Below are 25,374 nucleotides of genomic sequence, written 5' to 3'. Positions count from 1 at the left end.
GTCAGCACAAGAACTGTTTGTTGGAACGTCATGAAATGGGTTTCCATGGCCGAGCAGCTGCGCACAAGCCTAAGATAACCATGTGCAATGCCAAGCATCAGCTGGAGTGGTGTAAAGCTTGCCACCATTGGCTCTGGAGCAGTGGAAACACGTTCTCTGGAGTGATGAATCACGCTTCACCATCTTGCAGTCTGACGGACCAATCTGGGTTTGGTGGATGCCAGGAGAACACTGTCTGCCCGAATGCATAGTGCCAACTGTAAAATTTGGTGGAGGAGGAATAATTGTCTGGGGCTGTTTTTCATGGTTCAGAGGTGTGGTACAGAATACAATGACATTCTAGACAATTCTGTGCTTCCAACTTTGTGGTAACAGTTGTGGGAAGGCCCTTTCCTGTTTTAGCATGACAATGCCCCCGTGCACAAAGCGAGGTCCATACTGAAATGGTTTCTCAAGATCGGTGTGGAAGAACTTGACTGGCCTGCGCAGAGCCCTGACCTCAACCCCATCGAACACCTTTGGGATGAATTGGAACGCCGACTGCGAGCCAGACCTAATCGCCCAACATCAGTGCAGTGCCCGTCCTCACTCTTGTGGCTGAAAGGAAAGCAAGTTCCCTCAGCAATGTTGCAACATCTAGTGGAAAAGCCTTCCCAGAAGAGTGGAGGCTGTTATATCAGCAAAAGGGGGACCAACTCCATATTAATACCTTTGATTTTGGAATTAGATGTTCGATGAGCAGGTGTCCACATACTTTGGTCATGTAGTGTATTATACAAATTGCACAAAAACAACAAATTTGGGGACCCATTTTGGCTCGTGAGCACTACTTTCAAATCTTCTATCTGAAATGATACAAAACCTTTGGAGCATCACTTGAATATCCTTGCTCTTTCTCCACTGTCTGAAAATCTGTCCTTACCTGTACTGACCAGATAAAATCCACCCTATTGATGAGCATTGACCATGTCTTTTCAAATCAGTGCAAATGAATGCGAGGAGACAAGGAGATAACATATTTTTAAGCAACTGAGATTGAGCCTTAACTGTGATAATTTGAGTGTTCAGCATGATCGTTCATTGCCAGGGGAGAAAGAAAATTCACCTGCTGTCCTTTAGGTCCCTACGGGTTGGGGCTTATTATACAGATTTAGCTGGGGGTTTCCTCCCTTATCAGTCTCTCTGTAGATGTCCCAGTGTTGAATAATGTTCTCTTAGAAGAGAGAAATCACAGTCAGTCTCTATCTTTCTTGACCTCTCGAAGCTGGATATAGGCAGACTATCACATTCGACCATCTATCCTATTTAAAAAAGGACTGAAGACTGGTAAAGGTCATTTGGTTCCATTTCAACATATTTATTAGTAAAACCAAAGTGCTATAACATAGATAAATTAAATCAAATAGCCTAGTACACACACCAAAACGTTCAAATGTTCAAATCATAAGACTATTGCACAGAAAAACTTGGATGGGTGCATCGCAAATTCAGAACTGCTGGACAGCAACAAAATAAATGAAAGCACTGATCATTGGGAAAGAGATCAGAATGACTGCTTAGGCTTGATTCATAAATTACATAGGTAGCCTTGACTACAATACTAAAACAATCCATATGTTAAAAGTCCTGATTAACATGACATCAATAACGCAGCCACATCCTGAGTCCCCTGTGCCGACACATTCACAAATCAAAAGGTGGTTTAGTATTCAGTTTAAAAGCTCTGATGAAGGCCAAGAGAACAGGGCTTCGGGCATCTTCCCAATTAAGAAGTCTAGTTTTGTTGGCTCCTTGAAGAGAACTAGGGCCTGTCACTCGCAGCCCACCTTTTCCAATGCATTGTTGAAAATTGTGCATTGAATTCTACTAGATGAAAAGCCAAAATGAGTATAACATCCTGGCATTTCAACCATACTCGATTTTAGAAATGTCACATACTATTATTAAACATTCTATTTTCGCATACTGAGAATGCGTTATTGCGTGGTTTCCTGCTATTCAATGATTTTGGTTGTGCATCCCAATATCTAATAGCTGAAATGACATCTTGGCATTTAAAGTATACTCTATTTTTTCAGCATACTCAAACGGTCTACTGTTTAGGACTCATGTATGGATATTTGGACACAGTCTCTGTTTCGCTCGGTCGCTCTTTCAATATCCATCTCTGTCCATCTTTCTTTCTTGCTTTCTCTCTCAGCCTCTCTCTCTCCCTCGGTCTCATAAGAGGGTTACATTTCCATACTGACATTAAAACTATGCCTCTGTTTTGCTATTTATTTATGTTTGTACAATTCAACAGAATAAGCATATTTTCTGTAGCTTCAGCACAGACAAACTTTTCCTAATTGAAAATCTATACAAGCATCCCTTCAGGGGGCAAGAGGGGAGGAAAGCAATTGTCACATTAAGCCCTATAATGAATTGCATCTTAATACACAGTGCTTCTGTTTTTTATGGGTTATTACTTCTGATTGCGTCTCATTTGCAATAACTTTAATTGCTCTGAAATGTACTAATTGCGAACTAATGGTTGCTATTAAAAACAATGCTTCTGTCCATCTTGCAGATGTCTTTAAGATGGATCCAGACTTCTTGGAGAACGAGGAGAAGTACAAAGCAATTAAGAAGGGTGAGTTGATAGTTTGAGGGATCACACTGCCAATTAAATGCCTTAAGGTGAAGCAATAAGGCCATTCTTATTACAGTATACCGTTGAAATGAATGCTGTGTAAAGTGTAATGGATAAGTGGTTGTGGAGCCATGCTGCTACCTAGCTAGTGTTGCAGCTACCATAGAGTAGTCATTTTGTATTACCAAAACCAATTGAATTGCATTATACTGTCACAATGACATTGTTAACATATTGTGTTAACATATTGGGAGACATTTCAGTTCGTTGTTTTGGAAGAAAAATGTGGAAGGAAGTTATTGTTTTAAAGGTACAGTATACCATTTACCTGTCTTTTCCCCTCAGAGATCCTGGATGAGGGCAGCAGTGACTCTGGAGAAGACGTGGATGGAAGTGACGATGATGAAGATGATGGAGAAAAAGAGGGGGAAGAGGGCGGAGATGGTAAATATGCATGTACTAGGGTCCATGTGACTCTTGATAGTGACAGTGACTGATTGATGCCATTGATTACGCTTATTAGGCATATCCCTCATGAGCCAGTTCTTTCCACAGATCACAAGTCACATAGAATCGAAATAAGAAACAAACAACAGTAAACAGACAGACACCTGAACACACCTGAAAAGGTATACATTAGGCTACATGTAACTTTTCACTGATGTTGCAGTAGGTATTCTGTGTCCTAACTGAGGGGGGGAGCACTTGGGGACAGTGTTGGTGGCCTCGGCCTTGGCTGTCGTCATTGGTCCCAGAGGTTATCTGTCCCAGAAATCTCATCCCCAGCGGCTCAGGACTGCAAAGGAAATGCACCACATACCAAGACCATTAGGAAGGAAGGAGTGGTCTGACTGCTCTGCTCCCCTTCTAGACAACCTGTCAGAACACTTCTGCACTACATCCATAAAGTACTCCTACTCTATAGACTTGTGTGACCCCACAGTTTCAATAAAATATGATATGCCACGTAGCAGACACTTATTCAAAGTGACTTCTACTACAGTGAGTGCAGTCTTTTTCAGTTTGTTTATTTGACCTTTATTTTCAAAGGGAGTCTCCATTGAGACCACGGTCTCTTACAAGGGAGCTCTGCATATACACAATTTACAATGTAAAATACAATATAATACACATTTTCAAGAAAAATATTCACATTTCGCTTCAAGGAGGTCCCCAATCAACATTTTGAACTACCCAAGAGCCATGTCTGTCATCTCTGTGGGCTAGTAGCACCATGCCACAGAACCACATTGTTCATTGCTAATCTGCTCAGCATTCTTCCTTCACTAACAATTTAAGAAGAGTTTAAATAACTCTCTGTAAAGAGTAAGTGAGACAGACTGACTGACCTCTGTTTGGAGACGGATATTATGACAAACTCGTGATGGTGCAACAATGAATACAACCCCTCCAACTATTGATTGTTTTCCTTTTATAGAAGCAGAGAAAGTCACCATCTTCGACCAGACGGAAGTCAACCTGGTCGCATTTCGCCGCACCATCTATCTCGCCATCCAGTCAAGGTGGGTACTATACTGTGTGTGTGTGTGTGTGTGTCCGCGCTGCCTGAATGCTGTTTTTCTGTCAAGAAAAGTAAACTAGAGCTGCTAATGCCAACAGAACGGGAACGTGCCCAAATCCAGGGATGTATTCAACAGAAATGGGACAGTAGTAGACTTTTCCTCAGGGCTCAAATAAAACCCTAACCAGATGGCTGAAAATCCCTCCATGTCCACTGCAGATAGAGAAGAGTGTAGAAGGATGCAGTTTATTTAAAGCTGTATTTTTATTAAGAACGCCCCCCCCCCCCCTAGTCTCATTGAAAGTTTGATTTGCACACATTCATTGACATAAAATGTTTTAAATGGGTGAAAAAATGGGGAGGGGGGGCATAATCTAGGTTTTATTGACTCTAGATAGAATATAATTGCTGTTAAGGCTAGTGCAGAGCGCACCGAATGTGGATCTTGCATCTTCGGACGATCGTTCAGCGGATCACCCGCTGTAGATGTATGACTGCCGACATTTTTCATGCAATTCTACATGTAAAATTGGTGCACATGGTTTTTCGCAAATTACGTTCAGAGCTGCTAAGTACTCTGGGCCAGCAAACGCTATTTGTGTGTGAGCCCGTAGGGAGCTGCAGCAGGTGGTGAAGTATTAATTAATGCACAGCAGCTGAGGTGAAGTCTACGATCAGAATGCACCATGCTTTAGTTTCATCATCATTTTGGGAGGTTTATCTCTCTAGTTGCGCTGGGTTCAGGCACGGGCGCCAGGATGTTTTTGTCTCCCGGGGCTAAGGGCAAGCTTGACCAATACGTGGGGGGTGCTAAGAAAATGGTCGATTTTCATGACTTCAGAGTTATACGGAAGTTCTCGTTTTTTTCAATAAAAGCAGATATGGCACACAGCACATTATATTTAAATGTAGTTTTTAATTGAATTTGGCCAAAGAATATTCAACAAAATCGCTATAAGCCTAATAGAAGTGACCACAAGGCAATGACCAAAACGTCTCACGTGCAAAGACGTATTTTCCCAGGGTACACGCGCGGCACGAGAACGCAGCCAGGAATCAGATTGGGAACAGAATGGCTGGTAATTAACTTGTACATATTTCTTTGTTTAAAAATAAATACTAAAATGCTTTAGGGGGCTTAACTGGGGATACGCAGATTTGTGACGGGGCTATATCCCTTCCTAGCCCCGGTGTAGCGGCGTGCATGGCTGGGTTATTAGAGTACATCGTACAGGGATGCAAACTAGTCACCTTTTGTGGAGAAATTCGGCGTGCTTCGTGTAGATCCGATGAGAAACGTTTCGGAAAGGAGGGGGTTTTGGATCACTACTGGCTGTAGTAAGCGAGTGATGCGCGTTTGGAGCAATACTGGCTGTATCCAAGGTTCAGCCAATCGTTCACATAACAACAGAATGCAGCATATTCTGTTAAATGTTGAACGAGAGAAGAGACTACCAATTTACTAGTTACAGCATCAGCGCGCGCTCTGGAAAGACCGGAAAGGCAGCTTGCCAGTTACAGCAGCGCGTCCCCTGAAAGATAACGAAGAGGTAACGTTAGGTGAGAAGCCTGACCACGGAGTTGGGGGTGAGAAGTTTATGAAGCATACTTCATGAGCTGTAACCGAAACAACTGGCATTTGGAAAGTTTGAGGTGAGGGAGAAAGTGTGGTGGAACAAGTATTGTTAGCATTGTTAAGAAGCTTGTTAATTGGATGGAATTCTCCGTTAGCTAGCCAGAGAAATATTGAGCAACATTAGCCAATTTATCTGATCAAATTATTGAGTTTATGAGAATTAGCTGGCTAATAATGTCACAAAGCTAACGTAAACTCGTACATCGCCTTGGTCCGTACAATTGCCCTTATTTTAGCACCCCAAAAACGTAATACTTCCAGATCAATTGTAATGTCAATAACATTGTAAAGCACAATTTCTCCCCTTTCCAACATAATCAATTACATGACTTGAACGCTGCCAGTTTCTGCATAATTCAAGCAGGCAATGAGCCCCGTCGTCTCTTTTTTAAAAATGGTGGGTGGGGAAGCGAAACTAATGCGTGATAGTGAGAAGTTGTAGGAAAATTGCTTTTTTCCCCCACTTGATCTGTCCAACTTATCACCTTATCGCCTCAAAAATTTAAATAAAACACTATAAAGAGTTTATATAATGTGTCATTACATACCTATTTCAAGGTTTGTGTCGAATTTGAATCCGGTTTTTAGGGCGGTGCTAGAGTGATCTTAGAAGTAAAAAGCGTCTTTGAGAATGATGATCGCATGCAATGATGGCGCAAAAAAGGACTAGGTATCCCCCCTTACCCCCGTCACTGTCCATTTCTTGTTTTTAAACGATGAGAGAAGTGCTTCACCTGGTGGAGAGAGATTGTAAGACAGAAATAGTTGCTTTATGCGTGCTGTACATTACGACATGACACGTCACGATGTAACGGAGGGTCCGTTTTTTCAACTTTTCTCCAATACTATAGAGCCATTACCATGACGATCAACGCTTGAATAGAAACCTAGTTCACACCCCCGATTTTGAAGTCAACACAGTCGCTACAGTTCCATTAGTTTTCTTTGTAGTCTCATTTGAATGTTGTGGTTGCACACATTTGTACGGAATGGGGTGAGTTTACGTTAACGTTACATCAGATGAGCTAACATTCATAACCTAACCAATTCGCAATAATATTAACTACTCCTTGCGTTCCTCAAGTTATAACGTGTTAGTTGCTGCCCGGACCCTGGCAATCTGTGAAATGTTAACTATCTAACCACTATCTGTTAACTAATGTTTTCCCTCTACAGAATGTGGTTAATTTCCAGAATGGGAGAATTAGGTGAAAGCGAGGCATTACTTGTTAAACAAGTGGATTCAGGGATCATGAGTACTCTAGCTGGAGCTGGGCCTGGCTTAAGCTGGATGCCACTATAGAGGAGAAAGGAACACCACACACTTTCCCTCTTTTTCACTTTTTAAATACAGTGGATGAAAATGAGTATGCTTGGTGTACTCTGCCTGAAAGAGATCAGCTATGCCAACAAACGGAATCATGCTCTGCTGGCACATTGTAGAACAGATGTCCACAGGCAGAAAGTGTACAATGTAGTACTGTGCAGGGTAGCCCAAAGATATTGCTTTTGTTGTGTTGAATTTGACAGTAACACTTGTGTGTGAGTGAGCGGGGATTATAAAATGTTTTACTCGGTCAATGTTTTTTTTGCACACATGTAGCCATAATGGAGCAAAAATAGAATGCCTGTTTGTTTCATTCTATTTCTTCTTTTAAGATGTGTTTTTCCCAAGTGCAATATTTAGATGTGTGTGTGTGGTCACAAGTGCTCTATTATAAAGGCTGTCATGGCTAACTGCAATTTTAGTGTAATGTTTCTTCTCAAGAGTGTCATTTGCAGTAAAGTCTAGGCAACAAATAACATTAGGTTCACATTAGGTTACATTAACAACTTTTTATTTTACACACAGAGACTGATCATATAGATCATTTTCTTTGTTTAATTAGTTAACCTGCATTTCCCCCTAGCAGGGATTTTTTTTCTTGCATGTTTCAGTGCAAAAAAAAGTGTCACCTTTTTGGGCCCTCACAAGTTTGCGTCCCTGATCGTAACAACATTGGTCCAGGTAGTTCTTCACAGTTGCTTCCATTTGCTGCCTAATGAATGAACCCTGGTCATAGAGTGCAAAGAGAACAGCAACCGTTGTGGGCTTTTCTGCCTAAATTCTTCTTCTCTAAAGCTGAGCTGGTCTTTTTCCAGCTGGTGTAGGGTGTAGGAAGGAGAGCACAGAGAAGATAACCATTCACTTACTGTCAGATGAAGTAGGTAGGTGGAAGAAAGGTACTACAGAGCCATTCACTTGTCTATCAGACAGTCTGCCTCGCGGCCGTTCAGGGACCAGACAGATGTTAATGATGCTGAAAGCTCTTCTCTTTTAAACCCTTTTAGATAAGCGGTTATGCATGTGTACTGTCGATTTTGAATCTTGTTTCTGAAAGAATGTCTTCAGGCCACCAATAGTCATAGCCAGATTATTTGTATGTATCTTATGTATGTACACAGTGTAGGCCTATTTGTATTACATGTTTGCATACTGCATAGCATTAGCATGTTTGCATAGCATTTTGACGTAGACATTTGGCGTATCTGTCAGTCCTTCTATTGAAGGTTAGTTGTTTGACTTAGCCTAGTTGTTTGTGTCACATTTCCCATTATTTTCCATTCTACTCAAGTTGTTTCCATTGACCGGCCTGTCTGTTTTATTGTGATAGTCTGTAATTAAAAGATTAGCAGGACCCCAGAGAGGAGACAGAAAACACCCAGACCGTACTCAATCTGAAAGGCTGTGGTAGAGATGTGGTCCGCCTCCTTAGCCTTTTCACATTTTTTTTTTTTTTTTAAGTCGAGCAGTGCAAAATATATAATTTTTTATCATGGCACTCGAGACACCAGTCATTTGGCCCTGTATAAGTGGAATAATCCATTGAGGAGGCCACGGAATTGCCACTGTCAAAACTGTCAAAACTATGACATAACACATATAGAATCATGTAGGAACCAAAGATATGTAAAACAAATTAGAATAATATTTTAAATTCTTCAAAGTAGCCACCCTTTGCATTGATGACAGCTTTGCACACTCTTGGCATTCTCTCAATCAGCTTCACCTGGAATGCTTTTCCAACCGTCTTGAAGGAGTTCCCACATATGCTGAGAACTTGTTGGCTGCTTTTCCTTCAGGCTGCGGTCCAACTCATCCCTAACCATCTCAATTGGGTTGAGGTCGGGTGATTGTGGAGGCCAGGTCATCTGATGCAGCACTCCATCACTCTCCTTCTTAATCAAATAGCCCTTACACAGCCTGGAAGTGTGTTGGGTCATTGTTCTGTTGAAAAACAAATGATAGTCCCACTAAGCGCAAACCAGATGGGATGGTGTATCGCTGCAGAATGCTGTTGGTTAAATGTGCCTTGAATAAATCACTTGACAGTGTCATCAGCAAAGCACCCCCATACCATCACACGACCTCCATGCTTCACGGTGGGAACCACACATGCAGAGATCATCCGTTCACCTACTCTGCGTCTCACAAAGACATGCCGATTGGAACCAAAAATCTCATATTTGGACTCATCAGACCAAAGGACAGATTTCTACTGGTCTAATGTCCATTGCTTGTTTTGGCCCAAGCAAGTCTCTTGTTATTTGTGTCCTTTAGTAGTGGTTTCTTTGCAGCAATTTGACCATGAAGGCCTGATTCACGCCGTCTCCTCTGAACAGTTGATGTTGAGATGTGTCGGTTATTTGAACTCTGTGAAGCATTTATTTGGGCTGCAATCTGAGGTGCACATAACTAATGAACTTATCCTCTGCAGCAGAGGTAACTCAGGGTCTTCCTTTCCTGTGGCAGTCCTCATGAGAGACAGTTTCCGTCATAGCGCTTGATGGATTTTGCGACTGTACTTGAAGAAACTTTCAAAGTTCTTGAAATGTTTCGCATTGACTGACCTTCATGTCTTAAAGTATTGATTGACTGTCGTTTCTCTTTGCTTATTTGAGCTGTTCTTGCCATAATATGGACTTGGTCTTTTACCAAATTGGGTTATCTTCTGTATACCAACCTTACCTTGTCACAACACAACTGATTGTCTAAAATGCATTAAGAGGGAAAGAATTTCAACAAATGAACTTTTAACAAGGCACACCTGTTAACCTGTCTAGCGGAACACCTCGCCAACAGCCAATGAAATTGCAGGGCGCCAAATACAAATCAACAGAAATCTCATAAATCAAATTTCTCAAACATACAAGGATTAGGCACCATTTTAAAGATAAAATTCTCGTTAATCCAGCCACATTGTTGGATTTCAAAAATGCTTTACAGCAAAAGCTCCACAAACGATTATGTTAGGTCACCACCAAGTCACAGGAAAAACCCAGCCATTTTTCCTGCCAAAGAGAGGAGTCACAAAAAGCACAAATAGAGATAAAATTAATCACTAACCTTTGATGATCTTCATCAGATGACACTCGTAGGACTTCATGTTATACAATACATGTATGTTTTGTTCGATAAAGTGCATATTTCAATCCAAAAATCTCATTTTACATTGGTGTGTTATGTTCAGTAGTTCAAAAACATGCTATGATTTTGCAGAGAGCCACATGAATTCACAGAAATACTCATTATAAATGTTGATGTAAATTCAAGTGTTATGCATGGAACTTTAGATACACTTCTCCTTAAAAATTCTTATGTCTGCAATCCCGTTAACGGGATTGATATGATAACAGCCAGTGAAAGTGCAGGGCGCCAAATTCAAACAACAGAAATCTCATAATTAAAATTCCTCAAACATACATGTATCTTATACCATTTTAAAGGTAATCTTGTTGTTAATCCCACCAAAGTGTCCGATTTCAAATAGGCTTTACAGCGAAAAAACCACAAACAATTATGTTAGGTCACCGCCAAGTCACAGAATAATTCTGCCATTTTTCCAGCCATAGAGAGGAGTCACAAAAAGCACAAATAGAGATAAAATTAATCTTCATCAGATGACACTCATAGGACTTCATGTTACACAATACATATATGTTTTGTTCGATAAAGTGCATATTTATATTTTTAAAAACTCAGTATACATTGGCGTGTTAATTCACTAGTTCCAAAAACATCCGGTGATATTGCAGAGCGCCACATCATTTTACAGAAATACTCATTATAAATGTCGATGAAAATACAATTGTTAGAACATGGAAATATATATACACTTCTCCTTAATGCAACCGCTGTGTCAGATTTTAAAAAACTTTACGGAAAAGCAAACCATGCAATAATCTGAGTACAGCTTTCAGACAACAAAGCAGCCAAAAGATATCCGCCATATTGGGTTGTCAACAGAAGTCAGAAATAGCATTATAAATATTCACTTACCTTTGATGATCTTCATCAGAATGCACTCTCAGGAATCCCAGTTCCACATTAAATGTTTGATTTAGTTCGATAATGTCCATCATTTATGTCCAAAGAGCTACTTTTGTTAGCACGTTTGGTAAACAAATCCAAAGTCATGAAGTGCGTTCCCTAGTTGCAGACGAAATGTCAAAATGTTCCATTACTGTCCGTAGAAACTTGTCAAACTAAGTATAGAATCAATCTTTAGGATGTTTTTAACATAAAACGTCAATAATGTTCCAACCGGAGAACTCCTATGTCTGTAGAAAAGCAATGGAACGAGAGCGAACTCTCTCGTGACCGCGCCTCAGAGCCTGTGGCAATCTGCCAAACACCTGGCTCATTCCTCTCTCATTCACCCCCACTTTACAGTAGAATCCTCAAACAAGTTTCTGAAGACGGTTGACATCTAGTGGAAGCCTTAGGAAGTGCAACATAACCCATATCCCACTGTGTATTCAATAGGGGCTGGGTTGAAAATCGACCAACCTCATATTTCCCACTTCCTGTTTGGATTTCATCTCAGGCTTTTGCCTGCCATATGAGTTCTGTTATACTCACAGACATCATTCAAACCGTTTTAGAAACTTCAGAGTGTTTTCTATCCAATACTAATAATAATATGCATATATTAGCAACTGGGACTGAGGAGCAGGCCGTTTACACTGGGCACCTCTGGGCACCTTTCATCCAAGCTACTCAATACTGCCCCTGCAGCCATAAGAACTTAATGCAACCACTGTGTCAGATTTCAAAAAAACTTTACGGAAAAATCATAATCTGAGAACGGCGCTCAGAGCCCAAACCAGCCAAAAGAAATATCCGCCATGTTGCGCAGTCAACATTAGTCATAATAGCATTCTAAATATTCACTTACCTTTGATCTTCATCAGAATGCACTCCCAGGAATTGCAGTTCCACAATAAATGTTTGTTTTGTTCGATAATGTCCATCATTTATGTCCATTTATGTCAAATAGCTTCTTTTGTTAGGGCGTTTGGGTCCAGTCGGACGAAAAGTTCAAAAAGTTATATTACAGGTCGAAGAAACTTGTCAAACTAAGTATAGAATCAATATTTAGGATGTTTTTATCATAAATGTTCAATAATGTTCCAACCGGAGAATTCCATTGTCTGTGGCAGACCCCTTAGTCAAACAGCTCCCATCCGGCCCCCCTTCACATGAGAAGCCTGAAACAACGTTCTAAAGACGGTTGACATCTAGTGGAAGCCTTAGGAAGTGCAACATATCCCATATCCTACTGTGTATTCGATAGGGACTGAGTTGAAAAACTACAAACCTCAGATTTCACATCATTCAAACAGTTTTAGAAACTTCAGAGTGTTTTCTATCCAATACTAATAATAATATGCATGTATTAGCATCTGGGACTGAGTAGGAGGCAGTTCACTCTGGGCGCGCTATTAATCCAAAAGTGAAAATGCTGCCCCCTATCCCAAAGAAGTTAATTGAAATGCATTCTAGGTGACTACGTCATGAAGCTGGTTGAGAGAATGCGAAGATTGTGCAAAGGGTGGCTACTTTGAAGAATCTAAAATATATTTTGGTTTGTTTAACCCTTTTTTGGTTACTACATGATTCCATATCTGTTATTTCATAGTTTTGATGCCGTCACTATCATTCTAAAATGTAAAAATAAAGAAAAACCCTTGAATGAGTAGGTGTGTCAACTTTTGACTGGTGCTACAGTTGAAGTTTACATACACATTTTAACTCAGTTTTTCACAATTCCTGACATTTAATCCTAGTAAAAATTCTCTGTCTTAGGTCAGTTAGGATCACCACTTTATTTAAGAATGTGAAATGTCAGAATAATAATAGAGAGATTGATTTATTTCAGCTTTTATTTCTTTCATCACATTCCCAGAGGCTCAGAAGTTTACATACACTCAATTAGTATTTGGTAGCATTTCCTTAAAAATGTTTACCTTGGGTCAAATGTTTTGGGTAGCTTCCCACAATAAGTTGGGTGAATTTTAGCCCATTCCTCCTGACAGAGCTGGTGTAACTGAGTCAGGTTTGTAGGCCTCCTTGCTCGCACATGCTTTTTCAGTTCTGCCCACAAATGTTCTATAGGATGGAGGTCAGGGTTTCGTGATGGCCACTCCAATTCCTTGACTTTGTTGTCTTTAAGCCATTTTGCCAAAACTTTGGAAGTATGCTTGGGGTCATTGTTCATTTGGAAGACCCATTTGCGACCAAGCTTTAACTTCCTGACTGATGTCTTGAATATATCCACATAGTTTTCCGTCCTAATGATGCCATCTATTTTGTGAAGTGCATCAGACCCTCCTGCAGCAAAGCACCCCCACAACATGATGCTGCCATCCCCCATGCTTCACGGTTGGGATGGTGTTCTTCGGCTTGCAAGCTTCCCCCTTTTCCCTCCAAACATAACGATGGTCATTATGGCCAAACAGTTCTATTTTTGTTTCATCAGACCAGAGGATATTTCTCCAAAAAGTACGATCTTTTGGAGCAGTGGCTTCTTCCTTGCTGAGCAGCCCTTCAGGTTATGTTGATATAGGACTCGTTTTACTGTGGATATAGATACTTTTGTACCTGTTACCTCCAGGATCTTCACAAGGTCCTTTGCTGTTCCGGAACTGATGTGCACTTTTCACACCAAAGTACGTTCATCTGTAGGAGACAGAACGTCCCATGGTGTTTATACTTGCGTACTATTGTTTGTACAGATGAACGTGGTACCTTCAGGCATTTGGAAATTGCTCCCAAGGATGAACCAGACTTAGGGAGGTCTACAATGTATTTCAAGGTCTTGGCTGATTTTCTTTTGATTTTTCCCTGATGTCAAGCGAGGCACTGAGTTTGAAGGTAGGCCTTGAAATACATCCACAGGTACACCTCCAATTGACTCAAATGATGTCAATTAGCCTATTAGAAGCTGCTAAAGCCATGACATCATTTTCTGGAATTTTCCAAGCTGTTTAAAGGCACAGTCAACTTAGTGTATGTGAACTTCTGACCCACTGCAATTGTGATTCAGTGAATTGTAAGTGAAATAATCTGTCTGTAAACAATTGTTGGAAAAATTACTTGTGTCATGTTATATTATGTGAAAATAATGGTGCAACACTAATAAATAAACGATTTTAGAACATGCGCTTTCTCCTACTTTGGATATGGTCGCTGTCCACGGTTCTGAAATATAATTTTCAGTGTACCTTAGAATTGGCGTCTGTTGCTATGTGCATAATAGCAAAATTTGCAAGCATAATGAGATTGAGAACAATGCAATGGAGGCAGTTGCAGCAGAGGCGTGGTAACAGCCCTTGCCTTAAACCCTATTTGGACGGATTAGTTTTACTGGGGATGATCGGGTAATGTAATTATGTGCACAAGTACAAAACCCCACATGTCATTTAGTCCCGTCCGAATCTGCCATATCTTTCATTTGTACATGGCAGAAGAGTAACAATTCCAGCCACAATAACCAATAGTTTTTTGGCGAACTCAAAGGTCCTCTGATAATACTAGTCCTGTGTGTATCGACATCCCTGTGTTTTGAGAAAAATGTCACCGCACAGCTGTTTTCAGGTCTCCAGAGATATTCGATCGGGTTCAAGTCCGGGCTCTGGCTGGGCCACTCAAGGACATTCATTCTTACAATTCTTATTATTATGAACAGCATTATTATTATTATTATTATTATAAGTCATGTTATCATTAGTAGGCTTAGTATAGCAGCCTTGTATAACCACCATTGAGCTGTAGACTTAGGAGCGCATCCTGTTTAGTATTAATACCGTAACTTAGGCATATTTCAATATAAAGGCTACTGTATCAACCAATCATTCATTAGTTATGCTATCACACAGCATATGAGACATTCATGCTTTGAAATGCAATCAAGCATTTTATTTTTTAAATTAAATAACAAAGGGAGCTTTGATTAATTAGCCTGAACAATAAATATATCTCAATTCACGAATGCATGCAACTGTTTTGAGTCTATAATAAAGTCTTTATATAATTTTTTCGTTAGAACAGACTCTCTGGTACACTTATATTTAGTGTTTACACTGTTCAAAATGGTCAGAGAAAATTATAATATTGTAGTCTAACAGCAACTGTTTGACACACACAATACTCACACAATGCTTGCTCATATACCATCCTTTTTCTTGATCTCTAGTAGTTTCCACAACTAAGTCAAATGTCTTCCACAGATCTGACTTCCCCTTTCCCTCCTGAGCAACGGTTTTCTATTTCACCTTTTCGGTTTTCTATTTCACGTCCTCTTCATCCATTTTGCTGTTAACATTACTTTGTTCAGATATTGTTATAACCAATTTATTGATGTGATTATGATAGGCTATAGGGTTGAGGGAATAGGGGATGTTTTTTGTAAACAAATGAGCGATTTCGGTAACAGAACTTTTCAGTCAGAAACGAGTAAGAAACTAAATGGCTGAAATGATGCTTCAGCACGGACAGTGCAATAAACACTTGCCTTTTCGCTGCAGTAAGGAGGAGAGTTAGACCACATCCGCCAGTCACACAGGCACTTGCTGTCAGTTATTTCTGTAGTCATTTGTGTGTATTTAATCAAACAGTGTGCTTAAAGCATCAGACAAGCTCTGTGCATATGTGGTTGGTTTTATTTTTTTTACAAGGACACATTATTCCATTTCTGTTAGTCACATGTCTGTGGAACTTATGCCTCAGTTGTTGAATCTTGTTATGTTCATACAAATATTTACACATGTTAAGATTGCTGAAAATTAACGTAGTTGACAGTCAGAGGACGTTTCTTTTTTTGCTGAGTTCAGAAGTAGGCCAAGGCTACCTGGCCTGCATGCAAATATAGGCCTAGAAATGTGCCCTTTTGGGGATGTCTGTTAGTATTTCAGATTGTCTTAACTCACCACCACTGATGATCTGTGGAGCTTCTCAAAGTATTTTTTCCTTCACCTCAAACAGCAAGTAAACAAAGTATTGTTTTAGAATCTATTGAGAATGACAATAGTTACTCAATGTATTTGAGAAATATTTCCAGCTCTCTTCCTTTCGATAACCACTTGGCATGAATGTGGAAAATGTATTTCTCAGAGTATTTTATATTATGTTGCAAGATTGCTAGCACTAGTTTTGGGCTGACCCAGTTGATAGTTGATAAAAATATTATCAAGTTGGTTGTAGACTGGCTACGCATGGCCTATGTGATTTATAGGATATTTATTTTTATCAGGATAATTTCTACCTGCAAGCTGCAGTGTTTTTATTTAATCGTTATATTTTACAAGGTAAGTTGACTGACAACACATTCTCATTTACAGCAGTGGCCTGGGGAATAGTTACAAGGGACAGGAGGGGGGATGAATGAGCCAATTGTAAGCTTATTTGTTTGTGTAGTCTATTTTAACATGGTTGGCAATAAGCTACTTTTAGATATGTATAATTTTCATTTAGATAGAATGTAGATTAACCACAGACAATGATTTTGAGAAGACTGTTAAAAATTAAATAAAACTGTTCCACGAAAACGTGCATATGAAAATCAAAAGTGGCCCGCAAATCATAGGAAATGGTAAGATAAATTGCCAATTACCGCAACTTCAGAAGCGTAACTGCAGAATCTGCAAAGGCCAGCAGGAGGAGGAGGATCGTAAAGTTTTTTAAATTTTTATTTTGGTTAGACCATCTCGATCTCTGGCTCACTCTTGAGTCAGTTTGTTTTAATTATTTAACTTCTTGTGGCTGCAGGGGCAGTATTGAGTAGCTTGGATGAAAGGTGCACAGAGGTGCCCAGAGTAAATGTCCTGTTCCTCAGTCATAGTTGCTAATATTTGCATATTATTAGTATTGGATAGAAAACACTCTGAAGTTTCTAAAACTGTTTGAATGATGTCTGTGAGTATAACAGAACACATATGGCAAAAATCCTGAGAAGTTCCACTTCCTGTTTGGATTTTTTCTGAGGGTGGCAGATTTTCAACCAAGCTTTCATTGGAAATTACAGCGAGATATTGATGAGTTTTCCTACGGCTTCCACTAGACGTCAACAGTCAATAGAACTTTGTCTGATGACTCTAATGTGAAGGGGGGCCGAAGGAGACAGGAATTAGTCACCACTGCCACGAGCTGACCATGCGCGTTCACGTGATAGGCAGCTTTGTTCCATCGCTCAACTGAAGTCAATCTAATTCTCCGGTTGGAACGTTATTCAAGATGTATGTTAACAACATTCTAAAGATTGATTCAGTACATCGTTTGACATGTTTCTACTGACTGTTACAGAACTTTTGGACATTTCGTCATGTTATAGTGGACGCGCTTTGTGACTTTGGAATTGTTTACCAAACGCGCTAACCAAAGTAGCTAATTGGACATAAATAACGGACATTATCGAACAAATCAAGCATTTATTGTGGATCTGGGATTGCTAGGACTGCATTCTGATGAAGTTCATCAAAGGTAAGGAAACATTTATCATGTATTTTCTGGTTTCTGTTGACTCCAACATGGCGGCTAATTTAGCTATTGTTCTGAGCGCCGTCTTAGATTATTGCATGGTTTGCTTTTTCCGTAATAAAAAAAAAAAATCTGACACAGCGGTTGCATTAAGGAGAGGTATATCTATAATTCCATGTGTATAACTTGTATTATCATCTACATTTATGATGAGTATTTCTGTTGAAACGATGTGGCTATGAAAAATCACTTGATGTTTTTGGAACTAGTGAATGTAACGCGCCAATGTAAACTCAGATTTATTTATATAAATATGAACTTTATCAAACAAAACATGCATGTATTGTGTAACATGGAGTCCTATGAGTGTCATCTGATGAACATCATCAAAGGTTAGTGATTAATTTTATCTCTTTCTGCTTTTTGTGACTGCTATCCTTCACTGGAAAAATGGCTGTGCTTATTGTGGTTTGTTGGTGACCTAACATAATCGTTTGTACTGCTTTCACTGAAAAGCATATTTGAAATCGGACAGTTTGGTGGGATTAACAACAAGATTACCTTTAAAATGATATAAAACACATGTATGTTTGAGAAATTTTAATTATGAGATTTCTGTTGTTTGAATTTGGTGCCCTGCACTTTCACTGGCTGTTGTCATATTGATCCTGTTAGCGGGATTGCAGCCATAAGAAGTTATTTTTTTTTTTTATTTTTTTTTTTTCTTAGCCATAAGAAGCCATAAGAAGTTAATCAAACAGTGTGCTTAAAGCATCAGACAATGTCAGTACATGTAGTTAATTTTATTCAAACACATAGGGTGTTTCTATATATGGAAAAATACACATTTTACAGTTTTAACCAATCGATTGGTCAAAAAAAGACTACTCTGGGTCGAACAAGTAAAAACAAAAGTCTATAGTTTGAGAAGGTTATCTGCTCCGCTGCTAGAAAAGGCAAAAACACCAACCGGGAGAAGTAAGGGGCTAAACTTTAGAAACACTGATAAGTAACCACAGGAAATAACATTAGGCCTTGCGCGCTCCTCTTTTTCTTCTACAGAAACATGAATATAGCCTGTATGATGCATATCCTTCTGCATAATTTACACACGGATCAGTGTCGGCTTTCAAACGCGTTTCTACAAACCTTACTTCGTAAATGTGATAGTCACATGTATTGAATAAGGATACGTAACATTCACTGCCTGGGATTATCCAATCTCTGTTTTAACACCGCCCTGTCTAGTCATGGTAAAACTCTTTTTTTTTTTTTTTTTTACATTTGAGTCATTTAGCAGACACTTATCCAGTGACTGCATACATTTTCATTCGTTCTGGTCCCCCGTGGGAATCGAATCCACAACCCTGGCTTTGCAAGTGCCATGCTATACCATCTGAGCGACACGGTCAGGACAGTTTTTAGTGTTGTGTGAATTTTGGTCCAGACGTTGTGGATCAACACCGTTGGCTCAGCAGTGTGTCGGTCTGTGTCAGCAGTTTCGGCAGCTATAGAAGAGAAATGTCTGAATTAAATGAAGTCCGTGGTGTCCACCACAGTTTTATACCATGTCTGAATGAAATGAGAACTCCATGGTGTCCACCACAGTTTTATACCATGTCTGAATGAAATGAGAAGTCCATGGTGGCCACCACAGTTTTACACCATGTCTGAATGAAATGAGAAGTCCATGGTGGCCACCACAGTTTTACACCATGTCTGAATGAAATGAGAACTCCATGGTGTCCACCACAGTTTTACACCATGTCTGAATGAAATGAGAAGTCCATGGTGGCCACCACAGTTTTACACCATGTCTGAATGAAATGAGAACTCCATGGTGTCCACCACAGTTTTACACCATGTCTGAATGAAATGAGAACTCCATGGTGTCCACCACAGTTTTACACCATGTCTGAATGAAATGAGAACTCCATGGTGTCCACCACAGTTTTACACCATGTCTGAATGAAATGAGAACTCCATGGTGTCCACCACAGTTTTACACCATGTCTGAATGAAATGAGAACTCCATGGTGGCCACCACAGTTTTACACCATGTCTGAATGAAATGAGAACTCCATGGTGGCCACCACAGTTTTACACCATGTCTGAATGAAATGAGAACTCCATGGTGGCCACCACAGTTTTACACCATGTCTGAATGAAATGAGAACTCCATGGTGGCCACCACAGTTTTACACCATGTCTGAATGAAATGAGAACTCCATGGTGGCCACCACAGTTTTACACCATGTCTGAATGAAATGAGAACTCCATGGTGGCCACCACAGTTTTACACCATGTCTGAATGAAATGAGAACTCCATGGTGGCCACCACAGTTTTACACCATGTCTGAATGAAATGAGAACTCCATGGTGGCCACCACAGTTTTACACCGTGTCTGAATGAAATGAGAACTCCATGGTGGCCACCACAGTTTTACACCGTGTCTGAATGAAATGAGAACTCCATGGTGGCCACCACAGTTTTACACCATGTCTGAATGAAATGAGAACTCCATGGTGGCCACCACAGTTTTACACCGTGTCTGAATGAAATGAGAACTCAATGGTGTTCACCACAGTTTTACAGCATGTCTGAACGAAATGAGAATTCAATGGTGTCCACCACAGTGTTAGACCATGTCTGCATGAAATGAGAACTCCTTGGTGGCCACCACAGTTGAACAGCATGTCTGAATGAAATGAGAACTCCATGGTGTCCACCACAGTTTTACACCATGTCTGCAGGATGCAGTCCTGCCTGCTTCCTAAATAGAGTTGTTGGGTGGAATTTTCCGAAGTGATCACACTCAAATAAGTAATCTGCCCCATGTTAGTTTATGGATATATAAACTCCACTAAATGGGTACTGAACGTACTTCTAAAATATACATGAGGACATATAGATTTATTTTTTTGTGTGATAATTTTGGAACATTTCATCACAGAGCAAGTTGTTACCTTGCCTCGTGCCCAGACACTATGTCCTCGTCCATATGACTTAATAAAGATGTTTGACAGTTGATTATGCAAACTTATGCACTCATAGGATAATTATTATGAAGTGATGACGAATTATGAATAAATGTTTCTCTTCTTTCAACAGTTTGGATTTTGAGGAGTGTGCCCACAAGTTGATCAAGATGGACTTTCCTGACAGCCAAACAGTAGGTTACAATACTTATTCTCCCAGTACCCTTCCACCAGTGTACTTTTCCCTAGCTGCCAGTCTGCCATGTCATGCCCATCTAATCTAAAGAGCTTCCAAAGCCTTTTATCTGAACCCTGACCGTCATCTAAATATTTGTTTCTGGTCTCCTGGGTTGTTGGATTCTTCCAAGTCACTCGGGAAGCATTTGTCATCTTAATTTCCTTGTTTTGCAGCTTTACACAGCCCAAATAACGGCCTCATTTAGGAACTGGGTGTACTCCACAATGATTTAAATGATCAAATTGAAATAAACATTGTAATAAACAACCGCTATATATTTTTCTGTAGAAATTCAGTAGTAGGCAGAGGAGGTTTATAGGCATCCTACACACTAAAGCACCTACACCTTTTATGTATGGAAGCATATCTTCTGAGTTCACCTTTTTAATGCACCTACACCTTTTATGTATGGAAGCATATCTTCTGAGTTCACCTTTTTAATGCACCTACAACTTTTATGTTTCAAAACCGGTGTTGAGATTTTTAACTGCCTATGCTTTACAGTGCCTTCAGAAAGTATTCATACCCCTTGAATTATTCCACATTTTCTTGTGTTACAGCCTGAATTTAAAATTGATTAAATATATTTTTTTCTCACCTGTCAATACACAATACCCCATGACAATGTGAAAACATGTTATTAGACATGTTGGCAAATTTGTTGAAAATGAAATGCATAAATATCAAATTTTCATAAGTATTCACACCCCTTTGCTGTGACACCAAATAGGGCTGGGCGATATGGCCAACATCTCAGATCCCGATATAGCACATTTTCTGTAAATTCAATGAATAAATAGTTTATATAAAATGATTACATGTAAAGGCTTATTTCTTATTACATTTTGAATTATACTCAACAAATAAAAGGTACTTACTCATATTTGATTATTTATCCTTTTATTTAGAACCTTTGTGCAAATGTTCAATTAAGCATGTTGTAAAATATGAATATATAAAATCTAAAAAGGTAAATAGAAAACACTTCAACTATAGTTGCATTCAAAATAAATATAGGCCTAAAATAAGTAAATGTACATATATTATGAAAAAATATTGTGTGTGTGTGTATATATACATACACACACACACAGTTGAAGTCGGAAGTTTACATACACCTTAGCCAAATACATTTAATCTCAGTTTTTCACAATTCCTGACATTTAATCCTAGTAAAAACTCCCTATCTTAGGTCAGTTAGGATCACCACATTTTAAGAATGTGAAATGTCAGAATAATAGTAGAGAGAGTGATTTATTTCAGCTTTTATTTCTTCCATCACATTCCCAGTGGGTCAGACATTTACATACACTCAATTAGTATTTGGTAGGATTGCCTTCAAATTGTTTAACTTGGGTCAAATGTTTCGGGTAGCCTTCCAAAAGCTTCCCACAATAAGTTGGGTGAATTTTGGCCCATTCCTCCTGACAGAGCTGGTGTAACTGAGTCAGGATTGTAGGCCTCCTTGCTCGCAAATGCTTTTTCAGTTCTGCCCACACATTTTCTATAGGCTTGAGGTCAGGGCTTTGTAATGGCCACTCCAATACCTTGACTTTGTTGTCCTTAAGCCATTTTGCCACAACTTTGGAAGTATGCTTGGGGTCATTGTTCATTTGGAAGACCCATTTGCGACCAAGCTTTAACTTCCTGACTTGATGTCTTGATGTTGCTTCAATATATCCATATAATTTTCTACCTCATGAAGCAATCTATTTTGTGAAGTGCACCAGGCCCTCCTGCAGCAAATCACCCCCACAACATGATGCTGCCACCCCCGTGCTTTACGGGTTGGGATGGAGTTCTTCGACTTGCAAGCCACCCCCTTTTTCCTCCAAACATAACGATGGTCATTATGGCCAAACAGTTCTGTTTTTGTTTCATCAGACGAGAGGACATTTCTCCAAAAAGTACAATCTTTGTCCCCATGTGCAGTTGCAAACCGTAGTCTGGCCAAACTTAGCAACCGGCCATGAAGGACGGTCAGGGAGGTGACCAAGAACACAATGACCACTCTGACAAAACTACAGCGTTCCTTGGCTGAGATGGGAGAACTCTCAGAAGGACAACAGTCTCGATAGCACCAATCAGGGCTTTATTGGAGAGTGGCCAGATGGAAGCCACTCCGGAGAAAAAGGCACATGACAGCCTGTCTGTCTGTTGTTTACAAATAGGCATGTGAAAGATTCTGAGCACGTAAGGGGAAAGATTCTGTGGTCTGATGAGACAAAAATCAAACTCTTTGGCCAAAGCACTATGTCTAGAAAAAACCAAGCACAGCTCATCACATGTAACACCATCCCTACCATGAAGCATGGTGGTGCTTCAGAGTGCAAACGACTTTAGACTGGGGGCGAAGATTCACATTCCAACAGGACAATGATCCCAAGCATACAGCCAAAGCAATGCTGGAAATGCTTCAGAACAATAATGTGAAAGTCCTTGAGTGGCCCAGCCAAAGCCCGGACTTGAATCCCATTGAAAATCTGTGGAAAGACTTGAATATTGCTGTTCACTGACGCTCCCCATCTAACTTAACAGAGCTTGAAAAAATCTCCATGGGAGAAAAGCTGATAGACATACCCAGGACGACTCAAATCTGTAATCGCTGCCAAAGGTGTGGATACTTACGTAAATGAGATTTCTGTATTACATTTTCAATAAATGTTAGCACTTTCATTATTGGAATTGTGTGTAGAAAAAATATATATTTAATACATCATGCTGTAATACAGCAAAATGTGCAATTAAGTCAAGGAGTATGAATACTCTCTGAAGGCACTGTATGTTACCTTTAATAGCTGTACGATAGGTCGTGTTTCTTCTAGTAGCCTGCCAACATTACATACGTTTGTGGGTAGACATAATATTATGTGATCTCTCTCATTTACCTGTACTCTGCAATACATTTGGTGTCTTATGCAATTCCATAAGAAATGGATTGAAAATACAGCTATGATGTGTAAGTAAATAGTGTAGCTAAGACAATATACCCAGCCATCTTTGATATATGTCTTTTTCCTGCTGTATTAAGGAATCGCTTAGGCTTAGATCACGTGTACATTGTGTCATATAGCCACGGGGTCAGCAGTTGTATAACACATCAAATTGCTGCTTTTGTGAGCGTGCTACTAAGTAGGTCACTTTTAACATTTAAAAAAATCAGGTTGCCCAACGTCTAGTTTTTTTTGTGGCAGGAGAGCGTCTGACAGAGCTTAATCTGGTAGTGTCTGTATTATATAGCTATATGGCTATTCTTGGGCGTGGCATTTCTTGAGCTCATGCAGATGATTGACATACTAGACTATTTGGTTCACGGTATTTTAATTAACATGTTCTCTGAACCTATAGCTGTGTTTTGTTCATGGCTTCTACATCATGACCTTACAATTGATTCCAAAATACATGCCGAGGTGTTCCAAAACACATCATTGTGAGATGAGCACAGAGTAAGGAACTGTCAGTTTCCTCACAGCTGTCATCCAGAACTTAATTGTAACTGTTTACTGGCCACTTGGTCCAGTTCAGACTGTACAGCCACAGTCATTACCTGGATAATTAAGATAATAGGCTACTATACTGTAACATTTGTAGAGACAATTAGAGACAATTTACTCTTCCCTTTCCTGTCCCACTCCTCCTTCCTTACATATTTATCTTGCTCACTCTTTCTTGCTCACTTTATCTCTTTTTCACGCTCACCTACTATCCTTCCCCCTAGCTCTCTGTTACCATATCAGTCACAGATAATTAGAGATGGAAGAAGATTGAGAAAGGTCTTTGTTAAAGTGAGGAGTGACTGTAATGAGTACTGATGGACTATGATTAAACAACCCTGCAGGTCCTGTCTGTCTGAAATACAAGGTCATTAGAGGGGGGGGGGGGGGTGCAGAGCTTTGGCCGCTCTATATCCTGGATTCAGATTAAGCCTACTCCTGGGAAAGAAGCCCTTTAAATTAGGATTTTCCACTGAGCATGCTTTTTAGTCCAGGACTATGCTTAATCTGGGTCCACTGAATCACTTTTACTCCTCTGTCAATGTTAAGTATACTGTCATGGCTGGGGTGAGTTTATAAGTGACCGACCGGCTCGATTCGGTCTCATTTAGGAACATTTGAAATTGTGTTTTTTACATTGGATAAAAGTAGAGACTCATAGCTAGAAATTGTATATCATACACTACAGTTGAGTAACAATAGAAAAGTAATTCTGCTTTGAAAGTTGATAAACTTGTAACCTCACTTTTGAGAAAATGGCATTTGAATGTTTTGGTACACCTACTGGAGAGCTCTTCTTTGTCTACACCATTCAGCAACGCAAACGTCCCACCGGCCAATAGCCAGGGAAAATACAGCACGCTATATTCAAATAACATGATATAAAAATCAAACTTTCATTAAATCACACATGTAAGATACCAAATTAAAGCTACACTCATTGTGAATCCAGCCAACATGTCAGATTTCAAAAAAGCTTTTCGGCGAAAGCATAAGAGGCTATTATCTGATGATAGCACAAAAGTAAACAAAGAGAGAAGCATATTTCATCACTGCAAGCACGCGACACAAAACGC

General features: G+C 39.7%; 1 protein-coding gene across 1 annotated transcript in view; it reads left to right on the top strand.

The window, feature by feature from the left end:
- Positions 1 to 25,374, top strand: part of LOC129843502 (pre-mRNA-splicing factor CWC22 homolog) — a 66,441-nt gene that overhangs the window by 13,603 nt on the left and 27,464 nt on the right. The window contains exons 12-15 of the mRNA XM_055912254.1: positions 2,570 to 2,632; positions 2,978 to 3,076; positions 4,071 to 4,155; positions 20,700 to 20,760. Of these exons, the coding sequence (XP_055768229.1) occupies positions 2,570 to 2,632; positions 2,978 to 3,076; positions 4,071 to 4,155; positions 20,700 to 20,760 (308 nt within the window). The remainder of the gene's footprint in view (positions 1 to 2,569; positions 2,633 to 2,977; positions 3,077 to 4,070; positions 4,156 to 20,699; positions 20,761 to 25,374) is intronic.

Source organism: Salvelinus fontinalis, unplaced genomic scaffold (assembly GCF_029448725.1).
Source record: "Salvelinus fontinalis isolate EN_2023a unplaced genomic scaffold, ASM2944872v1 scaffold_0148, whole genome shotgun sequence".
Classification (NCBI taxonomy): Eukaryota; Metazoa; Chordata; class Actinopteri; order Salmoniformes; family Salmonidae; genus Salvelinus; species Salvelinus fontinalis.
This window is presented reverse-complemented; position numbering and strand designations above follow the sequence as displayed.